This window comes from Pelecanus crispus, chromosome 13 (assembly GCF_030463565.1).
Source record: "Pelecanus crispus isolate bPelCri1 chromosome 13, bPelCri1.pri, whole genome shotgun sequence".
Lineage (NCBI taxonomy): Eukaryota > Metazoa > Chordata > Aves > Pelecaniformes > Pelecanidae > Pelecanus > Pelecanus crispus.
This window is the reverse complement of record NC_134655.1, coordinates 22,990,566-23,018,327: the sequence shown is the minus strand read 5'-3', so window position 1 is coordinate 23,018,327 and position 27,762 is coordinate 22,990,566. Positions and strand designations below refer to the sequence as shown.

At 47.4% G+C, this 27,762-nt stretch overlaps 1 protein-coding gene across 1 annotated transcript in view; it reads left to right on the top strand.

Annotated features, from left to right (window-relative positions):
• Positions 1-26,194, top strand: part of SH3BGRL (SH3 domain binding glutamate rich protein like) — a 35,452-nt gene extending 9,258 nt beyond the window's left edge. The window contains exons 2-4 of the mRNA XM_075720659.1: positions 17,193-17,378; positions 20,675-20,755; positions 25,857-26,194. Coding sequence (XP_075576774.1) covers positions 17,193-17,378; positions 20,675-20,755; positions 25,857-25,889 — 300 coding nt within the window. The 3' untranslated portion in view covers positions 25,890-26,194. The remainder of the gene's footprint in view (positions 1-17,192; positions 17,379-20,674; positions 20,756-25,856) is intronic.
• Positions 26,195-27,762: the final 1,568 nt, after the last annotated feature.

Here is a 27,762-nt window from a genome sequence, read left to right as displayed (position 1 = left end):
ACAATCTCAGCATTTCTTACGTACGAAGCATCGGCATTTGGCGATACGGCAGGTGATTCCAAAGCCAACAAGATTTGGCAGCATGAACAGCAGATGCTGGCGTACGTCATGTTCAGACCTAGGCAATAAGGTAGGCATATCAGAACCCCTCCTGCCTTAGGCAGAGGTCAAAATAAACTGGCAAAGCCTAATGTAAACAGAAAACAGGCAGCCTCTGGGGAAAATAATGATAGCTTCCACATAAAACCACATTTTTATGAGAGTGGTGGTTTCCAGGCAGGTTTAAACAGCACATCTGTATCCACCTCATGGGATGAACCTTTGGCTGTGCTAATGGCACTGGGAGTTGTGCCATGGACTACAGCAGGACAAGATTTTACTCCTTAGGAAATACTTAATGCCGCTTATCCAGGATCATTCCTGTGCACATGTTGGAAATGTACTCGGCCAGAGCAGCAGCTGCAGAGCAACTGGCAGAATGGGAGAGGAGCAGAATAACTCCGTGAATGAATTAAAAATGTATCCCAAAACATTCTCACTGGACTTGGATAGAAATGAAGTGAAGCTGATTTATGGATAATAGATATAGGATTTCCCCCCACCCCCAGGCAGGAAATACAATATATGTGAGTAGAAATAGAAAGGTAAAAAAGAGACAGGTTTGCAAACTTACTTGTTAGTGACCTGATAATCCTGATTAAGAACTGGAAATTCCTTTCCACCCTGTTCTGCAGATAAGCAAGTCTCATGGTTCTGTTGGCCAAGTCCATGAAACCTTTGTGCTTGAGCAATCTTTCTCTAAATTTCTGTTTCCTTTCATCACATGAAAACGTACCGGGGGGGGAGCTGTGAAAGCCTCTGTTGCACCCGCAGAGGACTGAGGTTTGAGTTGTGCATGCTGTGAAAAGATCAAAGTAGGCCCATAAGGCTGTCTCAGGGAATGTTCCTTCCAGTAATTTACACCTGTATAAACTGAGGAGCAGCTGGACAGACACCTATGTCTTCCGTATAATGTTTTGGGACCAAAATGAGCAGCTTGGAAGGCATTAGGATAGCCATCACCTCACACTGCCAGCCGTCGAGCATTAGGCTGAGACTGAAGAACATCAGGGGAATGAAGCTATTTTGGCTGCTTGCCCAAGCCTGGAGAACTCCATCCTAAAACAGCTGGGGGACTTAATCTTTTACAAAATAAAATGCAGTGTGTATTTGTCTTAGTTTCTGATCCTGGTATGCGGATGCTAGCTTGCACGGAGGCAGAAGGAAGCTTGTGGTTTTAAACAAAAAAAAAAAAAAGGCAGATACCATGGTGACAGACAAGAGTGATCTAAAAACACTTAGAAAAGGCAGCGGGTGGTTGCAAAGTGGCCTCCAGGTCATGGCTCTGTCAGTGGCCGTCCCTGCCACCGAGGCCTGGGCAGCATCCGGATTAGTGCCCTTGGTCCAGGCTGGAAGGTGGCACTTCCCTTCGGGGTGCAGTGTGAGAATAGCTTGTTGATGGGAAGGACCTTACTGTGTTGGAAAATGCTCCATTTTTTTCAATTCCTCTAAAGAGTGACTTCAGGATGTCTCCTGAGAAGTCCTTTTGAGAGCAAACCCCCAGGTGCTGGCCTTCCTGACTATTGCAAGCAGAAATTGGCCAACTCTTGTATTGCTTCAGCTACCAAAAGAATTAGAAACTGCAGCGTGGCCAATTCTTGGGAGCTTTCTGTTTATCTCCCCCCCCTTAAAGACACAGTTTCTGAAGTCACAATATTTTGTCCAAGTCTGCACTAAAATACAGAGGGGATCTGGGGCCCCCAGGATGATACACGCTTGAAGTGTCACCCAGGCAAGGTAACTGGTCAGAAAGCTGGTGTCGATACAGACTGTTCTCTGCTGAACCTTTCCTCTCTGGGGTGCTTTGGTGTGGCTGTGCTGACCTGCTGTTCTGTCTCAATATAGCCTGACTCTTTTTGGAAAGAGGAGGAAAACTTGTATTTAATGCATAGCTTTTCTCTTAATCCCTTCTTCCTTTGTATTATGTTATTTAGGTATTTTAGTCCAGGGGAAAAAAAGCTTTCCTCTCTTGAAAAACTTACTTGGTTTAGTTTTAGAATAGCAGTCATCAAAAAGACTCTTTTGCTAAATAATGTCTAGGAGTTCTTCGACAACAGAAAGTAATACAGAACAGAAGCACCTGGATTTAGCGTAGGATCCCTGAGGTCATATTGTATTTCTTCTTAAAGTAGTTTTTTATTTAAAGGTAATAAATGCCTGGCAGTATAAAGGCAGTGAAGCAGCAATTAATGCTGTAAACTTTTAGTCTTGCCAGTTAATTTAAGTCTCTTTGGGTGCTAAACCATACAGGAAGTAAACCACCTTTTTATGGCAAACCACAGGAGCCTCGTGCAATACCTGTTTGTGCCTTTAACTCCTTTTGTAACCAGAGCTCAGCTCTCCTCTGTTGAACAAAACAAAAAAATGTTTTTCTTCTCTACTCTCTTTGCCGTGCAGGGGTCCTCATCACCAGCATCAATCTACAGATTCTGAAAAACAATTACATGAGCAGCTGTTTCGATAACCACCCCGCGCTGCAGCGCTCCCATCCCTGGAAGCGTTCAAAAAATGGGCAGGCGTAGCACTTTGGGACGTGGTTTGGTCTAGTCTACCCTTGATTGGTTTAGTGTGGACTTGGTAGTGTTAGGTTAATGGTTGGACTGGATGATCTTAAAGGTCTTTTCCAACCTAAACGGTTCGATGATTCTATGATTCCGCTGTCTGTGGTGCGTGTGGAGCTAAGGCTGTCTCCTCAGGCCACTTCCCCGGCAAGTATTGGCCGAGTGCTGTGCAGACTGGAGTGCCAGGGCGGGACGAGGTGGGACCTGTGCTGCTGTAACACGACAGCCAGCAGTTCTCACAGGGTGCAGTTGCTGCCAACGTTGTATGGACGACTAAGACCTGTCCTGGAGCTCTCTGTGAAAATGAAGATAAAGGAGGGAATAATTCTTCTGGCTTTCAGAGGGAGGCTGGCTGAAAAACACAGACTCGGAACCTGACGACGCTGGCGAGGTACAGACTTTCAGGACTAAAGCCCTTTTTAAAGCTTCTAGAGCAAGTAGTCAGGTTTTCAGTGGCACCCTCAGTGCCTTTCCCCCCTCTTTTTCTCAGCCACATTGAGAACTTTTGAATGTCTAGGAGTATGTCATGCTCCAGAGAGTTTTCTGTGTCTCATGTGACACTAACCCTGATTATCTTGTTGGAGATCAGTCTTCTGTGTGTTAAATTGCGTTATAGTCAGTGTGTAAAGCCTGTCTGTGAGGCTGGGCTGCGGTGTGTTTGATACTGTTTGTAGAAAACAGCCAGAAACAATCCCTAACTCAAATAACAAAATAAATAAGCAGTGATTTGAAAAAAATAATTATTCCTGCTGACTACCAGCTTAGGAAAGGAAGCTCTGCGAGGCAAAGGGTGCATTCAGAATTGTTCAAGGAGTCTGTGACAGAGGTAGCTTAGACTTAAGAACTTTTTTTTTCTTCCACATAGCGTAAGCTCCCGTTTCCTAAGACTGTTTCATGCCTCAGATAAAGGAGTACAGCAGAGAGATGAAGGTGAGATGCTGAGGCTGTAGAGGCACCGGCGGTATGCTGACCGGTCATGCCAGGAGAAGAGGCTGTTGCTGGAGGCTGCCCTCTGCTCAGGGCCTCTCCGAGTTGCCCATTCAGCATCCCAGGGCCGAGGGAGGGGATGAGCACAACCAACCTCACCGTCCGTCATGGCTAACCCGGCTGGCACTGCCTGGGGAAGGGGACATGATGCGGTGACAGAGCCCACGTGCTGGCTGGCGGCCGGGGAGCGGGGGGCTGTGGGGCTGCTCCCGGTCCGGCGGTGGTGGGACGGCATCTCCTCCCTGCGGGGATGCCCCAAGCGCAGGACTGGGTACCGGCACTACCCCGAACGGCTTTGTTGGTGCACAAGCGGGAGCGCTACACAAGGTTTCGGGAAGCTTGCAGTTCGCTGTTCTGCCTGAGCTGGGCCAGACAGCTAACTCTATGAACATCAGTAATGATTGATGACGGAAAATTCAGAAGCTGTGACAACAGGTTTGTTGATAGATTTCTGTTTTCCAGCTAACCATAAACCTTGCTCAGTTCAGTGGAGTTGCTGGAGATGCTCTGGCCGATACACCATTCATTCCACACCCTGGGGCAGTTTTTGTTAAGCGGGCGCTGGGGTTTGCAATTCCTTCTCCCCCCCCGCCCCAGTAGTCTTGGAAGCCTGGTGATCGCCGCAGGATAATGCAATGTGCGTTTGGTTCCTTTGTCTGCTTTTCCTGCCGCTCTCGTGTTTGTGATGTTCAGGAGTTACCTTAGTTTTATACTGGTTTTTGGGAGGAGCGGATGTGTTTGTTTTTATTTAACCCTGCGCAGAGTTTGGATGCTGTGACTAGGCACACATTAGACGTCCAGGGAAATACAGCCTGCCAAGCTCCAAGTCTGCTGCAGAAAACAACTGTGCGTAATAAATGAGGAGTTCATATTCTGCTGCTGCTTATGCTTTGTTAACGGATAACCGAGATAATGGAGCCTGTATTCCCGCAGTAGGAAGCTGTCTCTCTGTTGGTTTTGGACCAGATGAGCACTTTTCAGGCTTATGAAAGTCAAATGCCACAAAATTGACTTAAAGAATTGCCAAGGGTCAATTTATTTTGTATTGTAATGGTACTGTTTTCCTTTTGATTATGACAATTCTGGGTGCTGCCATGGTTCGTGGACGGTGTCGGTGCGCGTGGTTAAAGCTATGGCTTTGCGATACATCAGTGTTTCTTTACATTCTCTTCTAAAGCAAGATAAGGGGAGGCTTAGGTCTGGAACCTTGATTTTGCAAGATACGTTTATTTTGGCTAACTTCAGTAGTCTAGTCACTAAAGAAACCAGAAAAAATCCTGATATGTGAATATTTGCACTTGCAAATCCTTCCTGTTGCTGAATGAAGCGAAGGCCTGAGACAGGAATGGCCTGAGGCCATGGTTTGATAGACGCTTTCAGTCGGTATTGCTGCTGGGAGAGGCAGTCCTGCATCCCCTGGCTCGCTTCCTTCCCTGCCCTGTGCCTTTCCTTGTGATGGCACAAGTACCCACGTGTCAGCACCCTGAGCTGGGCTGAGGCCCCGAAAAACAATACTGCTGTGCGACTGGAAGAGTTTTTTCCGGCTCAGGCCTCCATGTAGCATACGCTGGTGCAGGAAGGGGCGAATACATGCTCGCGGACAAGCCTTTGGAGTTCAAGGAGACTGGCTCTTTCCGTAACCCTGATTTATGCAGGTTGAATGTATACGGTCCCAGCGACGAGCTGTGCTTCCCCGATGGACCCTCCTGGATAACCATCCCCATCCCCAGCGCTGGAGGAGGTGAGGTTTGGGAGCAGCCTGGGCAGAGCCCCTGCGCGAGGACGGGCGGGCGTTTGATGCTGCAGAGGTCTGGGCGTACGAGTTTCAAGCTGCTGCCAGCCAGTGCCCGGAGACACCAGGCTGCTTGGAGGACAGAGTTCATCCTTAATCAAACAGGGCTCCCGGTGGGGCTGGCTGCAGAAGGCATGTGAAGGGAGGGGATAATCGTGCTGCTCATCGCTCCTCCCGGGGCCGCGGGGGCCTGAAGCCCAGCGTGAGCAGAGTTAAGCAGTAGTCAGGCATCCCCCCTGTTTTAAATCGAGCACGGATCCCTCCTTTTGAGAGAGGACGAGTGGAGGTCTGACACCTCTCCAGATCGGAAACGCTTCGCCCAGTGTTCGGCAGTTGGAAGCTTCATTTGCATTCCCTGGTTTTCTGGGATCAGACTGTTAGGTTGTCTACAAAAAGCGTGCACATAGTGAGGTTTGGTGCCTCTTGTAGTAACAGCTCCGGTGCTGCCAGCCCCTTCTTGCGACTTCTTGGGTTTTAACTCCTCCCTTGCCCAACTGCTGGGGTTCCTGTGTTTCATCTGCGTGGAAATACAGAGTGTAAAAAGGCTTGCTGCCATCCCATGAGCAAGTGTCTCTGGTTTTTGGCTGATGATGGAAAGAGATTTTAAATGTTAAAATCTTGCATTAATATCCCTGAAAATGGAAGTTTTGGCTGTGTGGGGTTTGTTTATTTTTGAAATGCAGACAAATAATCCTGTTGGGCGTTGCTGTCACTTTTCACATAACTTTAAAACAAAATGAAACACCAAACCCAAACAAACAAAAAGCTAATCTCTTGCTGTACGGAGGGGTCTGTGTTTGGAGAGGTGACTGATGGTCCGCACAGGCACTGTACGTCAGCCAGTGCAGTAACGTGCTCAGGGGTATTGGCATGCCAAGAGCATCACAGTTTAAAAATCCAGATAATATATGGTAAGTGTTCATATTGTATATGCATCTTTGTCTGAATCGCACGGTGCGGGGTGGGAGCCATTCAGACCCCTGGCACAGCCGAGGCTTTTTAGTTGTTGCGCTTTAGTCACTAGTATCCGTCGCTGGCCAGATGTAAAGCTTTCTGTAGGAATGGCACTTCCCTGCCGATCGAAAAGTAGTGCTGCACAGGGTTTAGTAGATCCAGGCTGCTGAGGTCCGCGATGTGGACTACACAGAGATCCTTATTTTCTTCCCCTTGGGTTTAGAAGCAAATCACTTTTGAGTCGTGTAACGTATAGTGGTTCTTTTTCCCCCCAACAGTTCATAACCTGATTGTCAGTGTGAGCCAGTGTGTTGGGCACAGTGCTTATAAGCAAAGATGAGCACACATGGAGCGAGTATCTTTGGTTATCTGAACCAGATCACAACAGTAAATTAACTCCTGCGTGTTGGACTTCTCAGTTTTAACCACGTAGCTCCTTCCTCCAGGATGAACCCTGAATGTGTTTCCAGCTGAGGATCCACAGGTAGCTAGGGAAACCCTTTCCTTAAGAAGTGAAGCACAAGAGAAAAATGCATGTTTATTGTAGCACGAGTTGATCCAGATTTGTGATAAAACCTTGAAATAATGTTTTGTATTACTTCTATGCTTCTAGTCTTTTAACAGGCAGGGGCTGCCGTGGAGAAGAGTGTTGGCAGCCTGACTTCTGCATAACTGGTTTGGCAATAGTGACTCTTTTTAAGCACTTTACAGAATTAAGAAGGGCATCTAAAGCAGCCAGTAGAGGGATGTTTAATTTTTTTTTTTCTTTTGGGTGAGGAAACAGATATCCTGACTAAAGTCATGTTGCATCTGATCTGCACGGCCATCCAGAATGCTTTTGTGAGTTTTGTGCATCTGGCTAGTAGGCTTGTGGCTGAGCTGGACTCTTGGGCAAAACAAGTAGGATGCTGCCAGTGCAGCATGAGCCTTGGCAGGCCAAGAAATGCTAAATGAGTGACTGAAAAAAAATATTGGGGAGTGGCTAGTAAGGAGAAGAGGTAAAGGAGAATGCACAATGTCGCCTTCCTTTTCCTTGCAGTCAAAAGAAAGATTTGCTTCTGAATTTGGTGGGTTCAGCAGGAAAAGAGGTGGGTTTTCACCTGATGGAGAACCATTTTCATGTACTGGAACAAAACCTGAGGTTCATTAAGTGGTACTTTCACACGTTGTCTTCAGGTGTTGCCAACGATAAGATGTTCTGTGTTAGAAACCTGGTAGCACCACGATAGTCCTTGACAAGCGGGTATAAAAGGATGAGTGGATTCACCCCTCCCACTCCCCTGGTGCTTGGCTGTTATTTGTTAAGAGCAGAATTTGACTTAAGCCATGATAATACGTTCATCCTTAAGGTGCCTTTGTAGAAAGTAAACTTGAAACACATTAAAAAGTAATCAAGCCTTCATTAGGCAGTGCTGCTACTGCTGTTTGCCAGAGGCTGAGAAGATAGAAATAAGGAAATGTTACTTGTCCTCGTGCTTAACTAATGGGTAAAGGAATCTGCTTTTGGCCGCTGCTGGAGGAAAGAGGCTAAACGGACGTTCGATGTGACACAGCAAGTCGGTTCTGACCTATTTATGGCCTTTTAGTATCTTTCTTAGTAGAATTTGACTGTACTGGAGCTTCAGTAGAATTGGCTGTATTGCATGTCTGACATAAAACTAGCGACGTTCAAAAATCCTGCTGCAACATTACACTCGAATCCTCTGTATGTTTAAATGAAAGAATCAATGCCATTTGAGTCCGAATATTTTTGACTGTTGGTATCATGCAACACTAACAAAGGTGAGCTTCGTATCGAGTGGCCTCTGTCAACTGCTCGTGTGATTATGCCCACAACACCGTTAAGGTGTTGCTTAATGTACTCCAGCCTTGAGTTTTGCTAGGAGATGTCTACTTTTGTAGGTACCAAGTGACAAATACCCCAGATCACCATGTAGTGTAACTGTAAAGAGCCTTTGGAATCCTGTTTCTGAGCAGTTTCTTTCCACGTTCATTCAACTCGCCTTGCACGCTGTTCACGGCACTGTATTTGCACCTCCGCCTGACGTGGTGTGACACTGGGGACTCACCTGGATCTCCCCTGGGTAAGAAAGCCCTCTTGGGAAGTAACGCTGTGATGGATGGTGATGGAAACCAGGCTTTAGTGGTCTTTACACCGTTACCTTTCCTAAACACGTATCATCCTTTACGTGGCACAAAAGTCCTTGCCTTGAGCGCGCGCAGCGTGTGCTGTCCGACGTGCAGGCGTATACACGTGCGCGGTGCACGTATGCACGTACGCAGTGCCACGGCACCGTCCAGCTGGGTGCTGGGTGCTGGGCACTGACCAAGGCGAGGAAGGAGCGGGCAGCTCAGCAGCCTTTCGGAAGCAGTCAGCCTGCGCGGGTTACTTCAACTCTCGATGCTGTTTGCAGCGTGAGTGAATGAATGCGTGAGATCCTGTATTTAGTGTTCTCCTTCTGAAGAGAATTAGGCTGAGATTAGTTTTCTAAATTAGTATCTTCCAAATGATGATTATATTACTTTATTCTTTCCTTTGGAGCAAGAGAGAAAAGGTTTCTTATTTTTTCTTAACTAATTCCTTGAACTTCAATAGCAAGTCAGCGACATAGCAATTAGGAACCTGCTCAGCTGGCTGCTTTGCTGGGCTGTACCAAACAGAGGAGCCAGGCCTGTGTTACTGGCTGAACTTTCCAAAGCAGCCTAAAGGGGATTAAAAGCCAAACTCCCACTGGGGATTTTATTCTTTTTGCAGTCTGTGTCAAAGGGTAAATAAAAGTGAGTGGGAGTTGGGCCCATGTTGGGCACTGTTGATAATCCTGAGGACTTCAGTACATGGAGGTGACATCAACTTTCATGTTTGGTTCTTCTGGGAGGAAGAAAACTTGTTGAATGCAGTAGGATCTTTTGACTTGGGTTTTGCTGGTGTGGGATTTAACAAATTTTTAGGTCCTGGTTTATTGAATGGGCGCACTTACAACGGCATTATAATCCGTAAGAGAAGCTTTTATTTTTGTTCTCATGAATCAGCTTTTCCATTTATGTAACTTTCTACGGTTTCTGGAGCAAGTTGTGGTCTTGGTTTGGGAAGTACAGACTTTGTCCTTTGTTCTAGCTGTATTCTTGGCTTGTGCTGCATAATCTGATCTGTGGTGTGGTCCCTTATGCCTGGATAATGCCCCGTTGCAGGCAGACCTTGTGCTTCCAGACGTGATGCAACCTCCAGGTTAGGTTGCCAAAAACCTTTCAGGAGCCTGGATTTCTCCCCCGACCTTGCTCTTGAGTGGTGGTCCTTTTGCGTCCTTTCACCCCGGGACTTCTTCCCGCTTCTAAAAAGCATCTTCCAGAACCACGCGTGAGGAGTGGGAATGGGGTTGCTGCTCTCGCTGCGCTGGAGCCCGTTCCCTCCTGCCCCGGCTCTCGGGCTGGCACGTGGTGCTGATGCAGCCTGGTCGCTGGGCGCCGGGTGGGGAGAACCCCGGCCAAATGAACAACTTCTAAGTTGTTGGGGGCAAACCACATCAAGAGAGGGCTGCTGTAGCAGCTATGCAGGATACATGTTGATATGCCATGGCTTTCCCAAAGGGCCCTGGAGGGAGGGGGAAGTACATATGGAGCCCATCTGGACACTGCCTAATTTCTGCAAAATAAAAAAAAAAAAGAGTACAAGTACAGCGTGAGCTTTTCTAGCCTCCTGTGTTTGATTTAGGTCACATAAGTTCATGATGGTTTTGCTGTATTTATCCTCAATCTCATTCCTTACAGACCAGAAACCAAGCGTTGGGAGAGGGAATGATGCCATTACTATGTGTAATGCTCAGCTTAAAATAGCCAGAACAAAGAAGTGGTTTGAGTTGTGTAATGATAATTGCCCAGCCCTAAAAATAGGTAGATGTTCTACCAGGCAGAGAGAAGTAAAAGTGAGACGTGAACCGCTGGGAGACAGCCCCTCGGCGCCAGCCTGCGAAGCTCGGATCCAACAGGCCATGGCTGTAGGTCCCTACAAGTTTCCCACCCTTTGACCGGCATTTACAGCAGAGGGTGGCCACCAGCACCAACGGAATTTTAAGCTAATACGGGGGAAAAAGAATCTGGCTTGTTCATATGAGTAAAAATAACAAAAACGCTTTATAGAAAAAAACCCTGGCTCCTTGAATATTATGGTAAAACCATAGAAAACTCTGATGGAGGCCAGGACCGAGCCTGCTTGGAGGTGTTTTGTCTCTGAAGGGAGTCCTGCTGTAGTGTCCTGGGGGTGGAGAACAGGCTTAGGGGGGCCGTCAGGAATCCGTGACATTTAAATCCATAGCTGAGCTGCTGTGCTGTTCAACTCCTACAAATTATGTTGCACTGGGAGGCAAAATCATAAGTGTTTTGCAGCTAATTTGCAAGTATTAGCTTCCGCATTAGCAACTCGCGAGGAAGGCATTTTAGAAATTAGATGAGAAATGTAACAAAAAAAACCCCCACCCAACTTTTATTTTTTAATTCCAAAACGTGGCGGTGAACAGCCATAGCGTTAGCCAGCCACAGCGGCGGAGGTGGTCAAGTCCTAAAGTCACTGACAGTGGAACCTAGAGAATAAACACTGCTGCTAAGGGACGTATTTAGCTTTATTTCTCTTTGCCTCAGTAGCTGACTTCTCGGGCTGCGTAGCAGTGCCCCTGCACAACCCCGGAGGCAAGACTGATGCCCGGCGGGTGGTTTTAGCCAGCCATTTGGCTTTCTTGCACGGCCTCGGAGCCGCAGCGGGAGCGGGCTGGGGCATGGTGCGCAGGTCAGCCTGCAGGACGCCCTGCAGCAAGTTAATTTGTCTTGGCAGCAGCACGGCATTCCTCCTGCTGCCCCGCTCCCTCCAAAGAAAACCACTTTCTGGGGATTTTCACCTCGGCCGCAGTGAGCGAAAGGACGGCGCTGCTGGCTGCCGCTGGACTTTGCTGAAGATTTGCTGCGCTTTTCCTGGTCGCTGTTTAAATTTGAGCTTATCAGTCTTCAAAAGGTACTGAACCATTTGAAGAACTGATGGTTACAAGTCTGGCTGCAAACGGGAGCATCATCTGGGGATTTGAACCTTTTCGCTATTCTGCACGAAGCTGATATCCCCTGTGATTTAAAGAATTGCTCCCTAACGATGAAACAGCTTGTTTAAAATCATCAGTGGCTTAAAAGGAAACTGCTTTAAAGATGGAGTTGCTTTTCCTTATCTAGAACCCAGAAGGCTGGAATTGGAAATGGTAAAAAAAAAAACCTTTTAAAGCTGGTTTTATCTTTAAACTAAATTGAGACTGTGCAAGATCTAGATGCGCTGTAAGGTGTTGCTTCTCTGTTGTCCTGGTGCTGGCTCTCAGCTGCCAGGCTGGGAGAGGCAGCTCCGGCCACGCGTTCGGCAGGAGCTGGAGGCTGTAAGCGACGATACAACCCTGGCCAGGAACTTTGGAGGAAATCTCTTTAAAGTTCTTTTAAATCCTCACAACAATGTATGAGCCATTTAATCGCATCTTTTGGGGGGGAGGGGTGTAAATCTGTGTTTTTTTCTTTTACGTGGAGGTCAGGACACAGGACCCACAGGAACGGAGGAGAATGCCGAGTGCCAGAACGGCAGAGCTGCAGCCGCGTTCTCAGCAGGGAGAAGTTTGTTGTGTGATCAAAATTGTAAACTTACTTTGGGTTCCAGTGGTCCATAAATAGATTTCCAAAACATGTCTGTTGTCCAACAACGAATTTATTTATAAACTGAAAAAATGGCAAGGCTTTAAAAAAAAGAACAACCCCAAACCCCTCTTGGCCAGCAGTGTAAACGAGACTGTTCTTTTGTATGTGTATGCCTGGGTATATGAAATAAGATGGAAATTTCTTTGAAGTTCATTTCAATAAAGCCTTTAAAACAACCGTTTCCTTGCAGCGGGGCAGTGCTAGCAGGGGCTGGCTGTTGGGCAGCCAGTTTAGGGTGCTGGCCGGGGCTGGGGATGGAGCGTTGCCTGCTCGCTGGACCAAGGTCCTGCAGCATCGCACTGGCCCCCTTTCTGTTTACTGTCTTTTAGCCGAGTGTGTTTTCATTTGGGTTCCCCCCACTCCTCCCCATGAGTAGAGATTTGGAGGAGAAAAAAAGTATTGAGTCTCAAATGTTGCGGCATTTTCTGGAAAGTTTTTTGCCCATTTTGGAGTTAAAGCTCCATTTAACCTGGACTGTGATTTGTTGGAAAATGTCACCCGTCTCTACTCTTGGCAGCTCGGATGTGGTTTCTCTTGCATTACTGACGTCATCCACCGATGCGAGTTAGATCTTAGAACAGTAAATTTAACTTCTGATGTGTATTCAAGTGAGGGACAATAATGCTAAACTACTCATTTTCATTGCGGTACTCTACGCGCATGCTCTGCTGAAAGCTTAATGTTTCGTGATTGGCTTGTAACTGGGAAGGAAGAGAATCTTGATACACGAGGGTATCTTAAAAAAGAAAAAGCCTGCTGGAAGCATGAGCTTCTAATGTTGCTTGTGCAGATTTTGTATGGTGAAGATTATAGGTTGGTGGCGAGACTTTGCTTAAGCTCCAAGCACTTGCTGTAAAGCTATTTCTGTCTTTGGAACAGACAGTGAAAGCCAAACCCAAGTGAAAATAGATCCATTCGGTTAAATGTTTCCTTTCAACGTTATCTTAGGAATGTCAGCAAAAAGGATGACGTTTCCACTCACTTGAGTAATTTTAGCTGTTTTTTTCCCCCAAGAATGCCCCGAGAAGCGTGAGTCGGTGTGTTCAGGCTAAGAAGCCAGGTGCGTGTTTCTGGGGGTGGGGGGTAAAGCCGTCTGTGAGCAAAACTGGCTTTCACGAGGGCATCCGTGTTTCCCCGAGCAGGGCAGCGGTGAGCTCCAGCAGGATGCGGCCTTCCTCTCGGCAGTGCTGCCTTCTGCTGCTCCCCACCCCACCCCTTCTCCTTCCATCCCTCTATCTCCATCCCACATCCATCCCTGGGATTATCCCCCTGTCTCCATCCATTGTGCTCATTCCCATCCTCTCCTCCCCACAGCCTCTTTCCGTCCTTGCAGCTGTCTGCCCATCCCTGTACATGATTTCTCTGTTGTTCTTGTGCTTTTTGTATCTATCCACGAGTCCTTCTGCCTCTCCAGTGCCTGGTCCCGCAGCCTCAGGACCCTGCCACAGCGGCGTTGCTCTCGGCTCCCCGGCTCCTGCGCTGACTGTATGCACGTTCTCGGCTCTCCACTGGCACTCTCTGCCCTGCAAAATCTGTCAGGAGCACTCAGTATAAACAAAGATTTTCGTGTTTGCAAACTGCGGTTAGGTGCAGCTAACAGGCCAAAATAGCTTTAGACATGACAGTTGTTTGCGTAGGACGAGATGCGGTATCTGGAAGGGCGCTGGCCGGTGTCCGTGCCCGGTTAGGCAACTGAGAGAGGGTTTTTTTGGGAAGCGAGTGCTGCGTGTTGACAGGCGCATCCTGAAGAAAGGCTCCTCGCTCCTTCCCAAACATGGGCAGCAGGAACCATCTTCCAGGCTCTTGTCCTGAGGAGAGTGCGTGCCCTTTCGAGTAAGACAAAATACCCTGAAGCAGCAGCAGGCGTCTCTTGCTCTATTTTAGGCACTTCCCTCCTGGTGGTATTCCAGTGCCTGAGATTAATAGAAGTTTTCTAAATAAAATCCCATAAAATAATGCGATCCGGCAGCTCGGTGTCTGCTCTGCCCAGCGGTTGGTGCCGTGTTTCTCTGGAGCATTTAATGCTCCTGTGTAAGTGCTTGTCACCGTGCTTGGAAGACTTGTCTGAGGAGCTGGGAGGAAGACATCGCCTTTTAATCTTCCAACTTGTTTTTTTTTCCTTTGGCCAGAAAACTAGGGTTTCAAACTAATACTACTCATGCATCACCACCAGCTCCTTGCTTTTCCTTACAGTTCTTTAGAGAATTACCTCCTTTGACCACAGACGGACTGAGCGCCACACGGAGACCAAGCTTGCCTTCCACACGGTGCCTTTTCTAGCAGAAAAAATACATTTCCAGCTTCACTAGCTCTTCATAAACAACCAGAGAGGGTTATCTGCTGTGATAGCCCTTCGGAGCCGCGGTCGTGAACTTGGGATCTGGTTGTGCTACCTGTAGCTGAAAAAAGAACCCAGAGAATGTCCTTGCTCCATGAAGCTGGGAGAATGAGTGAAAAGACAGCAAAACAGACAGTGCGGCAGCGTTCAGAGAGAGGTTTTGCATACGTATGTCAAAGAGGAAAACTCTATTTAAAGTTCATCATGTGAAATAATGGTGACATAGGGTAGCCAGAGGCATTTTCTTCATGTAAAGAAGCATCTTAATGGCTGCGACAGTCCGGCCCTGTCAGACCGGGTGCTGCACGAAGGGACTGGATGTGCGGAGCCTGCCTGGGAAGGGGCTGTGCTGTGAGACCGAGCTGAGATGCTGAGAGCAGTGTGAGGACGTGTGGATGGCTAGGAGGCAATCTAATAGTAAAACTGATTTAAAAACTAAGGAGGCTTCTCAGGAGATCAAAATGCTAATTACTGTCAAACTTAAGAGCTCTTGCTTTACATGGTTTAATAGTAGATTGGGTAAAAACTTGGTTTTCTTAAAAATTCTGGGACATCTCAGAGTGTGTTCCCACTAAGCAGCAGATTTTGGACAAGTTAAGGACCTGAGACTAATGAAAACTGGCTGAATCTGTAATTAACAACTGTTGGGAAATGGTTAATTAAAATATAACTAGTTCAGGGAAAAAAATTTCCACTTATTCCCGGGTCAGCATGTTGCCTTAGATACTGACCGCTGGCAGAGGAGTTTACAATTACAAAGACCTTTCCCTTATTTGAGTCCTACAGAATAGTTTGTGAAGGAAGTGCTCTCTTTTTTTTTTTTTTTTTTTTTTTTCTTCCCTCTGAGCTGTATGGCACGATGGGGAAAAACTTCCCCCAACTGCTCCCTCCTGCTGTGACCCCTGTTATTAAAGGCAAGCGAAGAAATCTCTTAGCAGTGGATTCGAGTCTGCTGAGAAATGTTTTTCTATACAGCCTGTAACATGAATTATTTCCTCAGGCTGGTATTAACTTGTCCATTTTCATTTATTTTTAGCCATGATGAAAAGTGGCTAATGCCCAGCAATATTCTGCTGGTTAAGGGTACAAGGGTGCTCGCTAATCGAGTTCAGCGGCTCCTCTGCTGACATGTTGGGAGGAATTACGTTGGCTGCAGCCCTGGGCAGGCGGCTTCCCCGCTGAAGCTGGGAGCACGTTTTTCCTCCATCGGGAGAGCAGGCTTGGTCCCTTTGCACTACACTGAGCTAGATGCAGAGGGACATCTGTCCAGCCAGGTTTTTTTTAAAACCAAACCACCCCACCCAAGATGTAGTTCAGCCTGGACTGGTTCCCTGTCATGGATTGTCACGCAGCCAGCAGCGATGGCTCCAGAGGAGCCGCTGCGGAGCGAGTCGATGGATGCTTAAAGGCTACCGAGGCATGGCAGTCTCCTCTTTGGAGACGCTGGGCTCTGCTCTCCCAAACCGCACCCTTGCGGAGCAGCACTTTTCCTACACTAAAACCTCGCGCCCTCCCTCCGGCTCCCGGGGCAGCTCGAGCCGGGGGCACAGGCACCATATTTGGCTCTCGGCTGGCTCTGCCCTGACCTCGGCGCTGCGGGCCGGGAGCTGCCTGGGTTCCCTTCGCCGTATATGGAGAGGCTGCTCGGGGAAGCTGGTGGCTGACCTGAATTAGAAGCAGTGCAACATCTGTATGAGGAGCTGCTTTTGTTGCACTCAGCTAATTAGGTTAAAGCCAGGCCTTGGACTGGTTTTGTAGCGAAGGGAATAATTTGAAGAGGACAAATTTCCTATTAAATCCCATTTTTTTATTGTTTGCCAGGATGCGTATGGTTGTAATTTCCTTTATGGTGGTAGAGTCATGCAGAGGAAGAACAGAGCGTAAGCAGAAGATCTCTTTATCGGGAAGTCAATAATTCGTACATGACAGTAATGAAACCCACCTTTCCTGTCAAAAGCCAGCACAGCCTTTGCCGCGCAGATCCCGCTTTTCACTTGGGTGCTGTGCGAGTACGCAGGGGACGGGCTGCATCAGGTGTGGGATCTCATCCAGCCTGTGCAGTTGGCTGCCCCGAAACTTCTCCTCGAGACGAGCAAGGACGGGGGACGCAGGGTTGCAGCTCTCCAGAGGCCATACCTGCCGCCGCTGAAACCCGGAGCAGAGCAAAAGAGGGGATTTTATTTTATCCAAAAAACCACAAGCCAAAATGGCTTTGAGATCTTACTGTTACTGATGACTTTATGAGATCTCTGTCGGCAGCGAGGTGCATAGCCTACATGAGGAGGACAAAAACCTGGACTCTGGGAAGGGCGGGTTCAGGCTGTGCTTCCAGGGACACGAAGGAAGCAGGTTGTACCTCAGATGTCCCTCCAGCAAACTGTGCTGCACCTGAAAAAACAACGTTCCCTCGAATTAATTGTAAGGCCTGGACAACACAGCCTCTGCAAGGGGACTGCTTGCACCTTTGCTTTTGGTTGGAGACCTTTAAGGTTCGCCACGCTCACATGTGTATAGGGACAGTGTCCTTAGAATTCAGCCTGTTCAATTATATAGGAGCCAAGTCAAGGCTCAGATAGGACTCTTTAGAAGATACTCTCTTATTCTAAGAATTTTCTTACTGCTTCCATTTTCAACCTGTTTTGTATCCCCTTGTTTCTGCATTGAACCCTGGCATTGCATGATTGGCAGCAGCAGAAATGGTTTGACTGATTTTGTTTGCTTTCTCTCCCCTCCCCCTCTTTTGTGACAGATTAAAAAGCAGCAACAAGATGTGTTAGGTTTCTTGGAAGCCAACAAAATTGAATTTGAGGAAAAGGATATCGCCGCCAATGAGGAGAATCGGAAATGGATGCGCGAGAACGTCCCTGAAGACAGCCGGCCAGCAAGCGGGAACCCCTTGCCGCCCCGGCTCTTCAACGACAGCCGGTACCTCGGGGTAAGGCACGGCTCCAGGCCTCCATCTCTTCACAGAATCATAGAATCTTCTCCTCCCGGTCCTCTTGCTCGCTGCCGTAGTCTGTACTTCGCTGTTCTGATCAGCAAGAAAGGACTTGGCCGGCTGTACAGTCAAGTGTGCAAACTGGGAAGGGCGTGGAAGGTCTTAGACATTTACGCCTCCTCTTGGTCTTTTAATAATAATTGATTCATGAATATTCCAGTTTCGCCATAGAGGAGAGATTAAAATTTGGACCTGCTGATTCTCAGATCATTGTGCTACTTACTGGAATGAGCCTACCACCACCTCGCAGTGTATATATATTTTTTTTCCCTGTAGGTTTTTTTTCCCCCCTCTTACGGTTCTGAAAGTTTACAGCTTTTTTTTAATTCTCACGTTCACCATGATTGTGAACTAACACTTCACAGAAATCTGGCGCTGTTGCATCAACCTTATGTTCTGTAGCAAGTTCAGAGATCTGTGCTGTCTACACGGGGTTTGCCAATATGTGGAGCGCAGATAGCTCTGTAGTCTGTTCATCTTCCAAAATAAGTGCTTGTATGCCGTGATGTCTGCCATGACCATAAATCAATTTTCTGATCCTTCTTGGGATCCGTTTTTGTGTACTGCTTGCAAAATGAAGGCTGTTGCGGTCCGTTTACTCCAACGTCTTGAACAGATGAAAACTCATACTGCAAATACAATTTCTACTTGTCATTATTTTAATGCTTGATCAAAAGTAAGTTGCCCTGCAGCACTTCTACGCAGCAGGCTGTGCTCGAATGATTATTAGATTAACTGTTAATTTTATTTTTAAAACTTAATATCTTCTGAAAAGAGCTCACAGTATGCATTCCTCTGGTGCCGTGTCTTGGTTTCTAAGTTATTTTGCAGCCTGGTCCTGACCTGCCAAGTCTGTAAGTCAGAACCTGCCAGTTCTGGACCTTTGTGAGGCAATTCTGTGGCTACTGAAAGAAATCATTCTCAATGCGCCAAGGATTTCTTGCTTGTAATAAAAGCAGAACTTGAAACAATATCCACAGTGAGCTAATGTACCGCTTGGCGCTCAAAATTTTACTGACTGTGGTTTTGACATAGAAAAAGGTTGGTTTGGAGCGACAAATGTAATGATCAATAGTCGTCTGCAGCTGAAAGCTGAGAAGGGGCCAGTCGCAAAGAGTTGAAAATCTCTGTTCAGTTATCTCTTTAAAAACAAACAAACAAAAAGAGGCAAATATTTCTGTACCAGTAGGAAGTCTGGTTGCAACAGTATCACCTTTCTCCCTTGGTGTACCAGAGCTTTAGGGATGCTGTGCAGCTGTCCTTTATCAGTGAAATGTTGCCAGATTTCTGCTGCATTGCTGTAGCTGTGCAGCAGAACAGGGCTTTGCTATTCAGTAGTGTGGGACGGGGGGAGAGAAAGGTGTGTGCACCTAGGTCTGGATGCTTGCTTATCAGAGATGCTTCTAATGTATCCCCAGCTGCAACCCATGACAGTTCTGTATACAGTAATTTTGGGGAGAGGGGTATAGATGCTTCAGACCAGTTCTTGCTATGGCTGTATTTCATCCCCAAAATTTTGGTTTGATGTCACTTTCAACTTCCAAAGTTCGGTCAATTTGTGTAGCTGGATTCAAGTTACTACAGTTCAGCTTTCAGGAAGGTAAAAGTTAATTCTATGTCCACACATTTGAACCTCTTTATGTCTTTATCTGATGCATCTCAGGCATGAACTTCCCTGTTTGTTTCATCTGATGCAGCAGAACTGGCAGAGGAGTGAGCAAATTGACTTTTATTGGCCTGTGCACAGCAGAAAGGCTGTAACTGTAGATGCCGTGCGAGTTGGCATGAACCCTGCTCCTTAGTCACAGGCATTCCTTTCCTGGTAGATGCAGGCTGCCGGACTATGCACTAGCAAGATAAACAACCCCTTTGTTATCAAGCAGCCCCAGTACTGTCAACAGAAGGGCTTCTGGGAGGCTTTAACATAATCATACACATTTTTATCAAACCAGCACCCGAATGCTACATGTACAAATCGAAGAGTAATTTGACATCCCTGATCTCTAGGCAGCTTGAATCCTCTGTTCCCCGTACTTTCTTCTGTTCCAGCTGCAACAGCCTCTTGTTGGAGCTGCCCCTGCTCTGAACACCCTGTTGTGTTCAGACAGCGTTTCCCATTTCTTAGGCTTTTCCCTACCAGCCAGACAAGCATGCGAAGCAGCCTGCCCTTAATGGCAGCTCTCTCCCTGACTTCAGCCCCAGCCTGAGCCTGCTCTGCGCTGCTGCCTTGCCTTGGCTGTCTCAGCCAGGACTCCTGCACCAACGCATTCCCCAGGAAAGCTGGAGAAAGCTGGGACTGTTGCTTCAGTTGAAAAGGGAGAGAAGGAAAGTCATAGGACAGATACGTGCCAAGTTTGGAAATCGGAGTGAGGGAAGTATGTGGTAACTCGGACGATGGTGGACTTGCACAAATCTTCTGGGTGCATTTGGTCGGTGTTTGGCAACTGCTGTTGCTGAGCCACACTGTGGGCTTTTTGCTTGCTCTTTCCTAACTTAGCAGACAACTAAGCTGTGCTGTTTGTACTCTGTACAGCACTGCGTTCTGCCTCAAATATAAAAAAGGGCAGAGAAGGAAGCACTGGTATTTCTTTTATTATTTCATTGTTTTTTACCTTAATTTTCCTGGGAAGCTGCCGCGTGTATATTTAGAGCAACTGTAGTGCGCTGTGAGTACAATGAACAGTGCCACCTGATTCCCTTCATTTGCGTAGACTAATCATTCATGGGAAACATGATGGGAAGGGATGTACTCTCAGCTTACAGCTTTCAGTTTAACTTTTAACAGGTTGAAGAGTTAACGCCCACGGTTGCACAGTTGCCATTGCTCACCAGTTATTAGCAATGGTGCCTGTGGGCGTCAGCGTTTCTGGTGACAAGGTGCGGGCTCAGCCCGTTCCTGCGGGAGGGACATCCGTGCCAGGTGGTGACAGCTGCCTTGCTGTGGAGGCTGGCCCTCTGGGAAAGGCGGAAGCACCTCACAGCAGCATCTTGTTGCTACAGATACTGGAATCCCCAGCTTGTCACTTTTCAGACGGTACAATTTCTATAGTATCCATGCTAACGATAAATACCTGAGGTGATGCTCTGAATTTTACATTCAGCCACAGGAAGCAGTTTGCTTGGTGCGGGTTGGGTAACACACTGAATTGAGCTGTGATTTTTTTTTTTTTTTCCTGACGATTCATACTTCTGTCTTTTGTTTCCGCTCCCCTCCCCGGACTCCCCTGGTGAAGGACTATGAAGCTTTCTTTGAAGCTCGAGAGAACAACGCGGTATATGCGTTTTTAGGCTTGACTGCGCCACCTGGTTCAAAGGTAGGTGTGTACGTTTCTCACGGTAAACCACAACCTGTATTTTACACCTTGTTCTTCTCTGCTCATAGTAGGATCATTTACATGTTCTGTGGTTGCCTCAGTCAATACACCTGCTGGTCTGATATTCACTCGCCAGAGACTGACTTTCAGGCTTCAACATCACAGCAACACGCTGTCGTTATGTGCTGGTTTATTTGGAGGATGCTTTGTTCCCTGGAGGCATCTTCCTCCCCCTCCTTCTACCACAAAAACTCCGTGTTCAGCACAGATGCTCTTTTGGTATCCTCACTGCAGAGCCACCCTGCTCTTTTTTAAGTTAATGGAAAAGCTTTTGTTGCTTTGGAAAGAAGAGCTGGGCCAAGTTCTTCACTAGGAATAACTGTCTCTTACCATTGGAATTTTTTTTTTTTTTTAGTACACTCTGGGAACAAGTGAAAGAGTAGTTAATATTTGCACTGAAGAATGCACAAGAAATCTAGCTGAAAAAAATTGTCACAAAACCAAAGAATTATTTCAATTCCGTGGCAAAACTTAATTCCTGTGAAGTTTTGATGAGATATTTGTGCTAGAAAATACCTTGAAACCAGAGTCGCTGGTTTTGAAATAATGTGGTCTTGCTTCAGAGTAATTTTTTCCTCCAGCTTGTTATCTGAAGCCTTGTTTTCCTTTGCCAATTACAAACTGGGTTGCTGCTTTGCGGATGCAATGGGCTGGACTTCTTTTGATTTTGATAGGATAGGACAAGCCTGCTTGAGACATTTCACTTGACAGCAGCAGGATCCTCCAGGTCACTTCCAGCTTTCTTCTTCCAATGAATAAACAAGCCGTTTCCTTTCAACTTTATTCATGTAAGAGTTGAAGGTCATGCTGTGCACATCACTAAGAGACCTAATTTTAAAGGTGGATGATGATCCATCAGTATTAAGCATTACAAATTGTGGGTGAGATTGAAACAGTTTTGGGAGCCAAAGTAATTTCTAGTGGTAGCTCCGCTGATGTGAATGGTGTAGCGAGGAAAAACTCTGCCTCATACAGAGAATTGCAGAGAGCAAAACCTGCGATACATGCCCCAGCGTCACCGGTGTCAGGAGGCTGGCCTGCACGCAGTGTGATGGTCACATAAATCTTATTTAAGTTTCTTGGAACGTCTGCGCAGCGCTGCACAAAAGAGTATGCAGGATGGAGCCAAGGAGTGAGAAAGCAGCCCTGAGACCATGGGACGCAGGAGAGCCCGTGTGTTTCCCCTCACGGCCGAGATTTGGGAAGTGCAGTGGTACTGGAGAGCAGTTGCTGCCGTAACAAATCAGGTCATCTGTCTCTGTAATGTTTATGAACATCGCTGCTGACTTAATCTGCCAGATTGCATAAGCAATCTGCATGGCTATTAGTTGCTCCAATTCTGTCCTAAGGGGTGTTTTTTAAGGAAAAGGTGAGTTTTAAAAGGGAGAAGCACAATGCATTTGTACTCTGCTGAATTTTCATATTGCTTGCTACAGCCGGGGAGGTGCATTTGAGCCGATGAAGATAACCTCTGCATAAGTGACCTTGTACCCAGTGCATTCTGCTGTTGGGTTGGCTTTTGGTATCGTCCCACAATTACATGATGTCAGATCGAGCTGACTGCCTGCTGCTGAGGAGAGACACTGATTTGTGGATGCAGAAATTGGCATTTACAGCTCAGCTGCATGCAGCTTGGATAGGATACTGTAGTTAGTGACATTGCATCTGCATAGGCTGCTACACAAAATGGAAGGAGTCTGGGATCGACCTGTGTGCTAACGCGAGAGAGGACCTTGACAGCAAACCTCCATTAAATGTCGTCATGAGAGATCTGGAAAGTTGTTTGACTCTGAACAGAAAGTTCCAGTATTAATGCTAAACAAGAAGGACCCAGAAGTGAGCATGGGAAATGCAAGTAATTATTTGCTGAGCCCTGGTGCTTTGGTTTGCACTTTGGGCACTGAGAGTACAGGTGGACCTACAAACCCTGGGAAAGGATGGCATTCAATTTATCTTAAATATCCTCACTTCAAGCAATAGGGGTTTTAAAGGGAGAGGATTCGGTGAGTTAAAGGCTGTGATTAATTATTTAAGGACTGAGGGCATGCTCAGTGAGGGGCCTTGAGGGAGAAATAAGGACAAGTATGGAAGAGGGATAGCGTCAAATCTGAAAAGCTGAGTCTTTCCCAGGTAACTTGCAGGACCACGCCCAAGGAAGTGGAGTTTCACCTTCAAGATGAATACGTTGGCATGTTCTCCGAGTTACCTGTACCTGCTTTCCTGGGGATGAAGGAAATACCAGGAATCCTCTCCAGCTTACCACTGCCTGTTTTGAAGAGAAGTACTTTGTCCTCCATTTTCTGGCCCGGAAAAAGGGGAAAAAAGCTAACTGTCACTTCTGTAGTGCCCACGACTGGTTAATGGAGCTGTTACAAAGCCAAGGGAACCATCTCCTCTTTGTTACCATTCAAAGAATCACTTGTCTTTTAGAGAATATCAAACACCTTCCCCCCCCCCCCCCAGGGCTTTGTAGCCCTTTTTAAACTTTCCTCCGTTCTTCACCTGCCTTTTCTGCCGTGAACTTGATAGGATGCCCTCGCACGAGCAGCATGGCTGCACGGTGACGTCCTGGCTCCGCTCTTTGACCCGCGACGTGCGGCCAGAGGAGCAGAGCGCAGTCAGACCTGAGCCAGCGCTCCGAGCAAGGCTGTTCCCACGCCCCTGCGTTAAAAGGCAGCACGATGCGAGGCGCTTGGGCAGATAGCCAGGAAAACCAGAGTGATCCACCACGTCTGAGATAACGGAGATATGCGTGGTACTTCCTGCCCTGCGGGCTGGGGTCACCCACTGTGTCCCCTCTCTTACAAGTCTTACAGGCTTCTTGGAAATTCCCTTCTTTCTCCTCGTGTTTTTTATTTGTTTAGCATACTGGCTCATGTTAACAATGATATTGTTGAGCCTGTTATCTTCAGTATTTTTACGCAGTCCCCAAAGCAAACAACTCCATTACAAAAAAGTTGAAGTTAGCAGATGTCGAACTTTTTCCTTTAAAATAAACCATGCTGTCCACCCTGAAGTGCTGCAGTGAGAGCGCTGTGACTGTTCATCTTTCTGTAGGCCATGTTGCTGCTAAACAGTTAATTAAATTAATCTTCACTCAAAAGTACACTTGTAGAAACCATCTTCAGAAAAAAAAATCCTTTTGCGTTCCTTTTGCTGTGCACCCTCAGCAAGTTTGCAGACAACACCAAGCTGAGTGGTGCCGTTGACACACCAGAAGGATGAGATGTCACCCAGAGGAACCTGGACAGGCTGGAGAGGTGGGCCTGTGTGACCCTCATGAGGTTCAGCAAGGCCAAGTGCAAGGTCCTGCACCTGGGACGGGGCCACCCCCGGTATCAGCACAGGTTGGGGGATGAAGGGATTGAGAGCAGCCCTGCGGAGAAGGACTTGGGGGTGCTGGTGGATGAAAAGCTGGACACGAGCCGGCAATGTGCGCTGGCAGCCCAGAAAGCCAACCCCATCCTGGGCTGCATCCCCAGCAGCGTGGGCAGCAGGGCGAGGGAGGGGATTCTGCCCCTCTGCTCCGCTCTGGGCAGACCCCACCTGGAGTACTGCGCCCAGCTCTGGGCCCTCGGCACAAGAAGGACATGGACCTGCTGGAGCAGGTCCAGAAGAGGGCCACCAAAATGATCCGAGGGCTGGAGCCCCTCTCCTATGAGGCCAGGCTGAAAGAGTTGGGATTGTTCAGCCTGGAGAAGAGAAGGCTGCGAGGAGACCTTATTGCGACCTTCCAATACTTAAAAGGGGCCTACAGGAAAGATGGGGAGAATCTTTTTAATAAGGCCTGTTGTGACAGGACAAGGAATAACGGATTTAAACTAAAGAAGAATAGATTTAGACTAGACATTAGAAAGAAGTTTTTTACACTGAGGGTGGTGAGGCACTGGCACAGGTTGCCCAGAGAGGCAGTGGATGCCCCATCCCTGGAACCATCCCAGGCCAGGCTGGACGGGGCTGTGAGCACCCTGCTCTGGTTAAAGCTGTCCCTGGCACTGCAGGGGCTGGGCTGGGTGGGCTCTGAAGGTCCCTTCCAACCCAAAGCATTCTATGATTCTATGATTCTGTTCCCATTTGTGACCACTTTACGGGGGCTGAAAGATGACTGAAAAATGCAGGCTGTTGTTTTTTAATGTTCCTTCTGAAACACGCTGAGAATTGTTTGAGGTTAGCTGGTACGTCTGCTAAACTGCTTCAGCTGTTCCTTCATCTCAGCAGCTTCATGGGGATGTTTTCCTGTTGCCAAAGGGCACCCGATCCGTGCCAGGTCCCTCGAAGAGGCGTGGGTGGGGAGCCCTGGGCACGGAGAGCAGGTGGTAGGCAGGAGCACGTCCCCACTGGTGCGGTTCCCCCCGCAGCGGGGAGCTGGGCTTACGGGGCAGTGCCGCTGCCAGGATGGACCTGCTGCCGGCCCCGGGATGGAGCTCACAGGTGGGTCTGCTGCTGGAGCGGCTCCGAGCTGTGTCTGATGAAGGACTCGCAGGCTGCTCTGATCACCCTTCTGGAAGGCAAAAGCTAAATGCTGGCTGTTGGTCATTTGGTGGGGTTTAGTTCAGAAAGTGAATTACATCTCTGCTGAGACCTCTTTTTTTTTTTTCCTTTTTTTTTTTTTTTTGATGTGGAGACTTTCATTAATTAAGAATTCCTTTTCCATTTAACCATAGTTCTTCAAATAATCTTAGATCTCTAAATAGTTCTTGTGTCCTAACATGAAATCAGGGATAACTCATTATATCTGCTCTTCCTTTGTTTTAAACTTCTGTGGTCAAAACTGGTCTTTGCCACAGGTTGGAATATTCCTGCAGGTCCTACTTGAGCTAGCTTAGAATTGGAGTTAAAGCCACCACCCTATGGGACTTGTTTTATAATGTTATCGTAGGCAGTGGGGACTCTTTTCTTGAGTTGGGTTCAGTGCTGCTCAATTCTTAATCGTGTATGGCTGCAATTTTTTTATGTCATATGTTGGTGCCTAACACAGGCATGTGTAAGTTGTCGCCTTTCATAAAGTACTAATATGTGTAATTCTGTTCTGCTGTTTCAGGAAGCTGAAGCACTGGCAAAGCAGCAAGCATGAATTTCAACTGCCTTAAATGTTCTGTAAAGGGAATTTCCACAGCTTTTTATAAAATAGCGCAACCATCTCTGCTTCAAGAAATGTAGATGTGATTTCAAACGTTTGATTGGTGCTTGCAGCATTCGTCGTACATAACGCAAATTTGAACACAAGATGAAAATGTGAACATGGAGAGCACGGAGTGTATTATTACAGGGTTGGAAGCATAGGAAACTGAAGCAATTAGACATGATTTTTAAACTAAAGGTTTTAAACTAAAGGAGGGGAGATTTAGACTGGATATAAGAAAGAAATTTTTTACAAGGGTGGTGAGGCACTGGCACAGGTTGCCTAGAGAGGCGGTGGAGGCCCCATCCCTGGAACCATCCCAGGCCAGGTTGGACGGGGCTCTGAGCACCCTGGGCTGGTTAAAGCTGTCCCTGGCACTGCAGGGGCTGGGCTGGGTGGGCTCTGAAGGTCCCTTCCCACCCAAAGCGTTCTGTGATTCTATGAATGATTTTCACGTAGTTTAAACTGTCTTGGCAATTCATAGAATCATCAAATCGTTTAGGTTGGAAAAGACCTTTAAGATCATCCAGCCCAACCATTAACCTACACTACCAAGTCCACACTAAACCAAGTAAGAGGAGAGTAATAACTAATTTCATGTTTCCTGGCTTGGTGGCTGGATTATTTTTTAATGGGCAAAACGACAAATCATTAAGGTTGGAAAGAACCTCTAAGATATCAGTCTAACCATCACCCCAACACCCCCATGCCCACTAAACCATGTCCCAAAGTGCCACCTCTGCCCGTGTTTCGAACAGCTCCAGGGATGGGGACTCCCCCACCTCTCTGGGTAGCCTGTTCCAATGCTTGACCGCTCTTTGAGTAAAGAATTTTTTCCTAATGTCCAGTCTAAACCTCCCCTGACGCAACTTGAGGCCATTTCCTCTCGTCCTATCGCTTGTTACTTGGTAGAAGAGCCCAACACCCACCTCACTGCCCCCTCCTGTCAGGCAGTCGTAGAGAGTGATGAGGTCTCCCCTCAGCCTCCTCTTCTCCAGACCAAACACCCCCAGCTCCCTCAGCCGCTCCCCACCAGCCCTGTGCTCCAGACCCTTCCCCAGCTCCGTTGCCCTTCTCTGGACACGCTCCAGCCCCTCAGTGTCCTTCTCGTAGTGAGGGGCCCAAAACTGGGCACAGTATTTGAGGTGCAGCCTCACCAGCACCGAGTACAGGGGGACGATCCCTGCCCTGCTCCCGCTGGCCACACCATTCCTGATACAAGCCAGGATGCTGTTGGCCTTCTTGGCCACCTGGGCACACTGCTGGCTCATGTTCAGCCGCTGTCGACCAACACCCCCAGGTCCTTTTCGGCCGGGCAGCTTTCCAGCCCCTCTTCCCCAAGTGTTGCATGGGGGTGTTGTGCCCCAAGTGCAGGACCCGGTGCTTTATTCATCCATTTTGTGTAAACTTCAAGAAATTATTTTAGTACTAATAATGCAGATGGAGTTATACCTGGAGATCCAATTGTTTAAAATACGGAAAACAAGCAACAGCATCTAAAACCTTGTCAGATACTAACTGTAGTGCCTGAGTTGCCTCAACAATGTTACTGAATTACACAGTCATTTTGCAGTGTCTTTTCTAATTCCAGAGGAAATTATAGGTGGTATCGTGTAGTATAGCCATTGTAGTCACTTTTGAAAGTTGTCTTTGTTCTTTTGTAGAATGGATATTTAAGATTTGTATTGTAAGACACTGTACAGATGATAAAAAAAAAAAATAATGCCATGTGTTTCTCATTTAAGTGATCTGTGTGGGCTCTTTTGACAAAGAAAAAGGGATTTGAGCAATGAACAGCCTTTCCATTGGCAAGTTCATCACACAG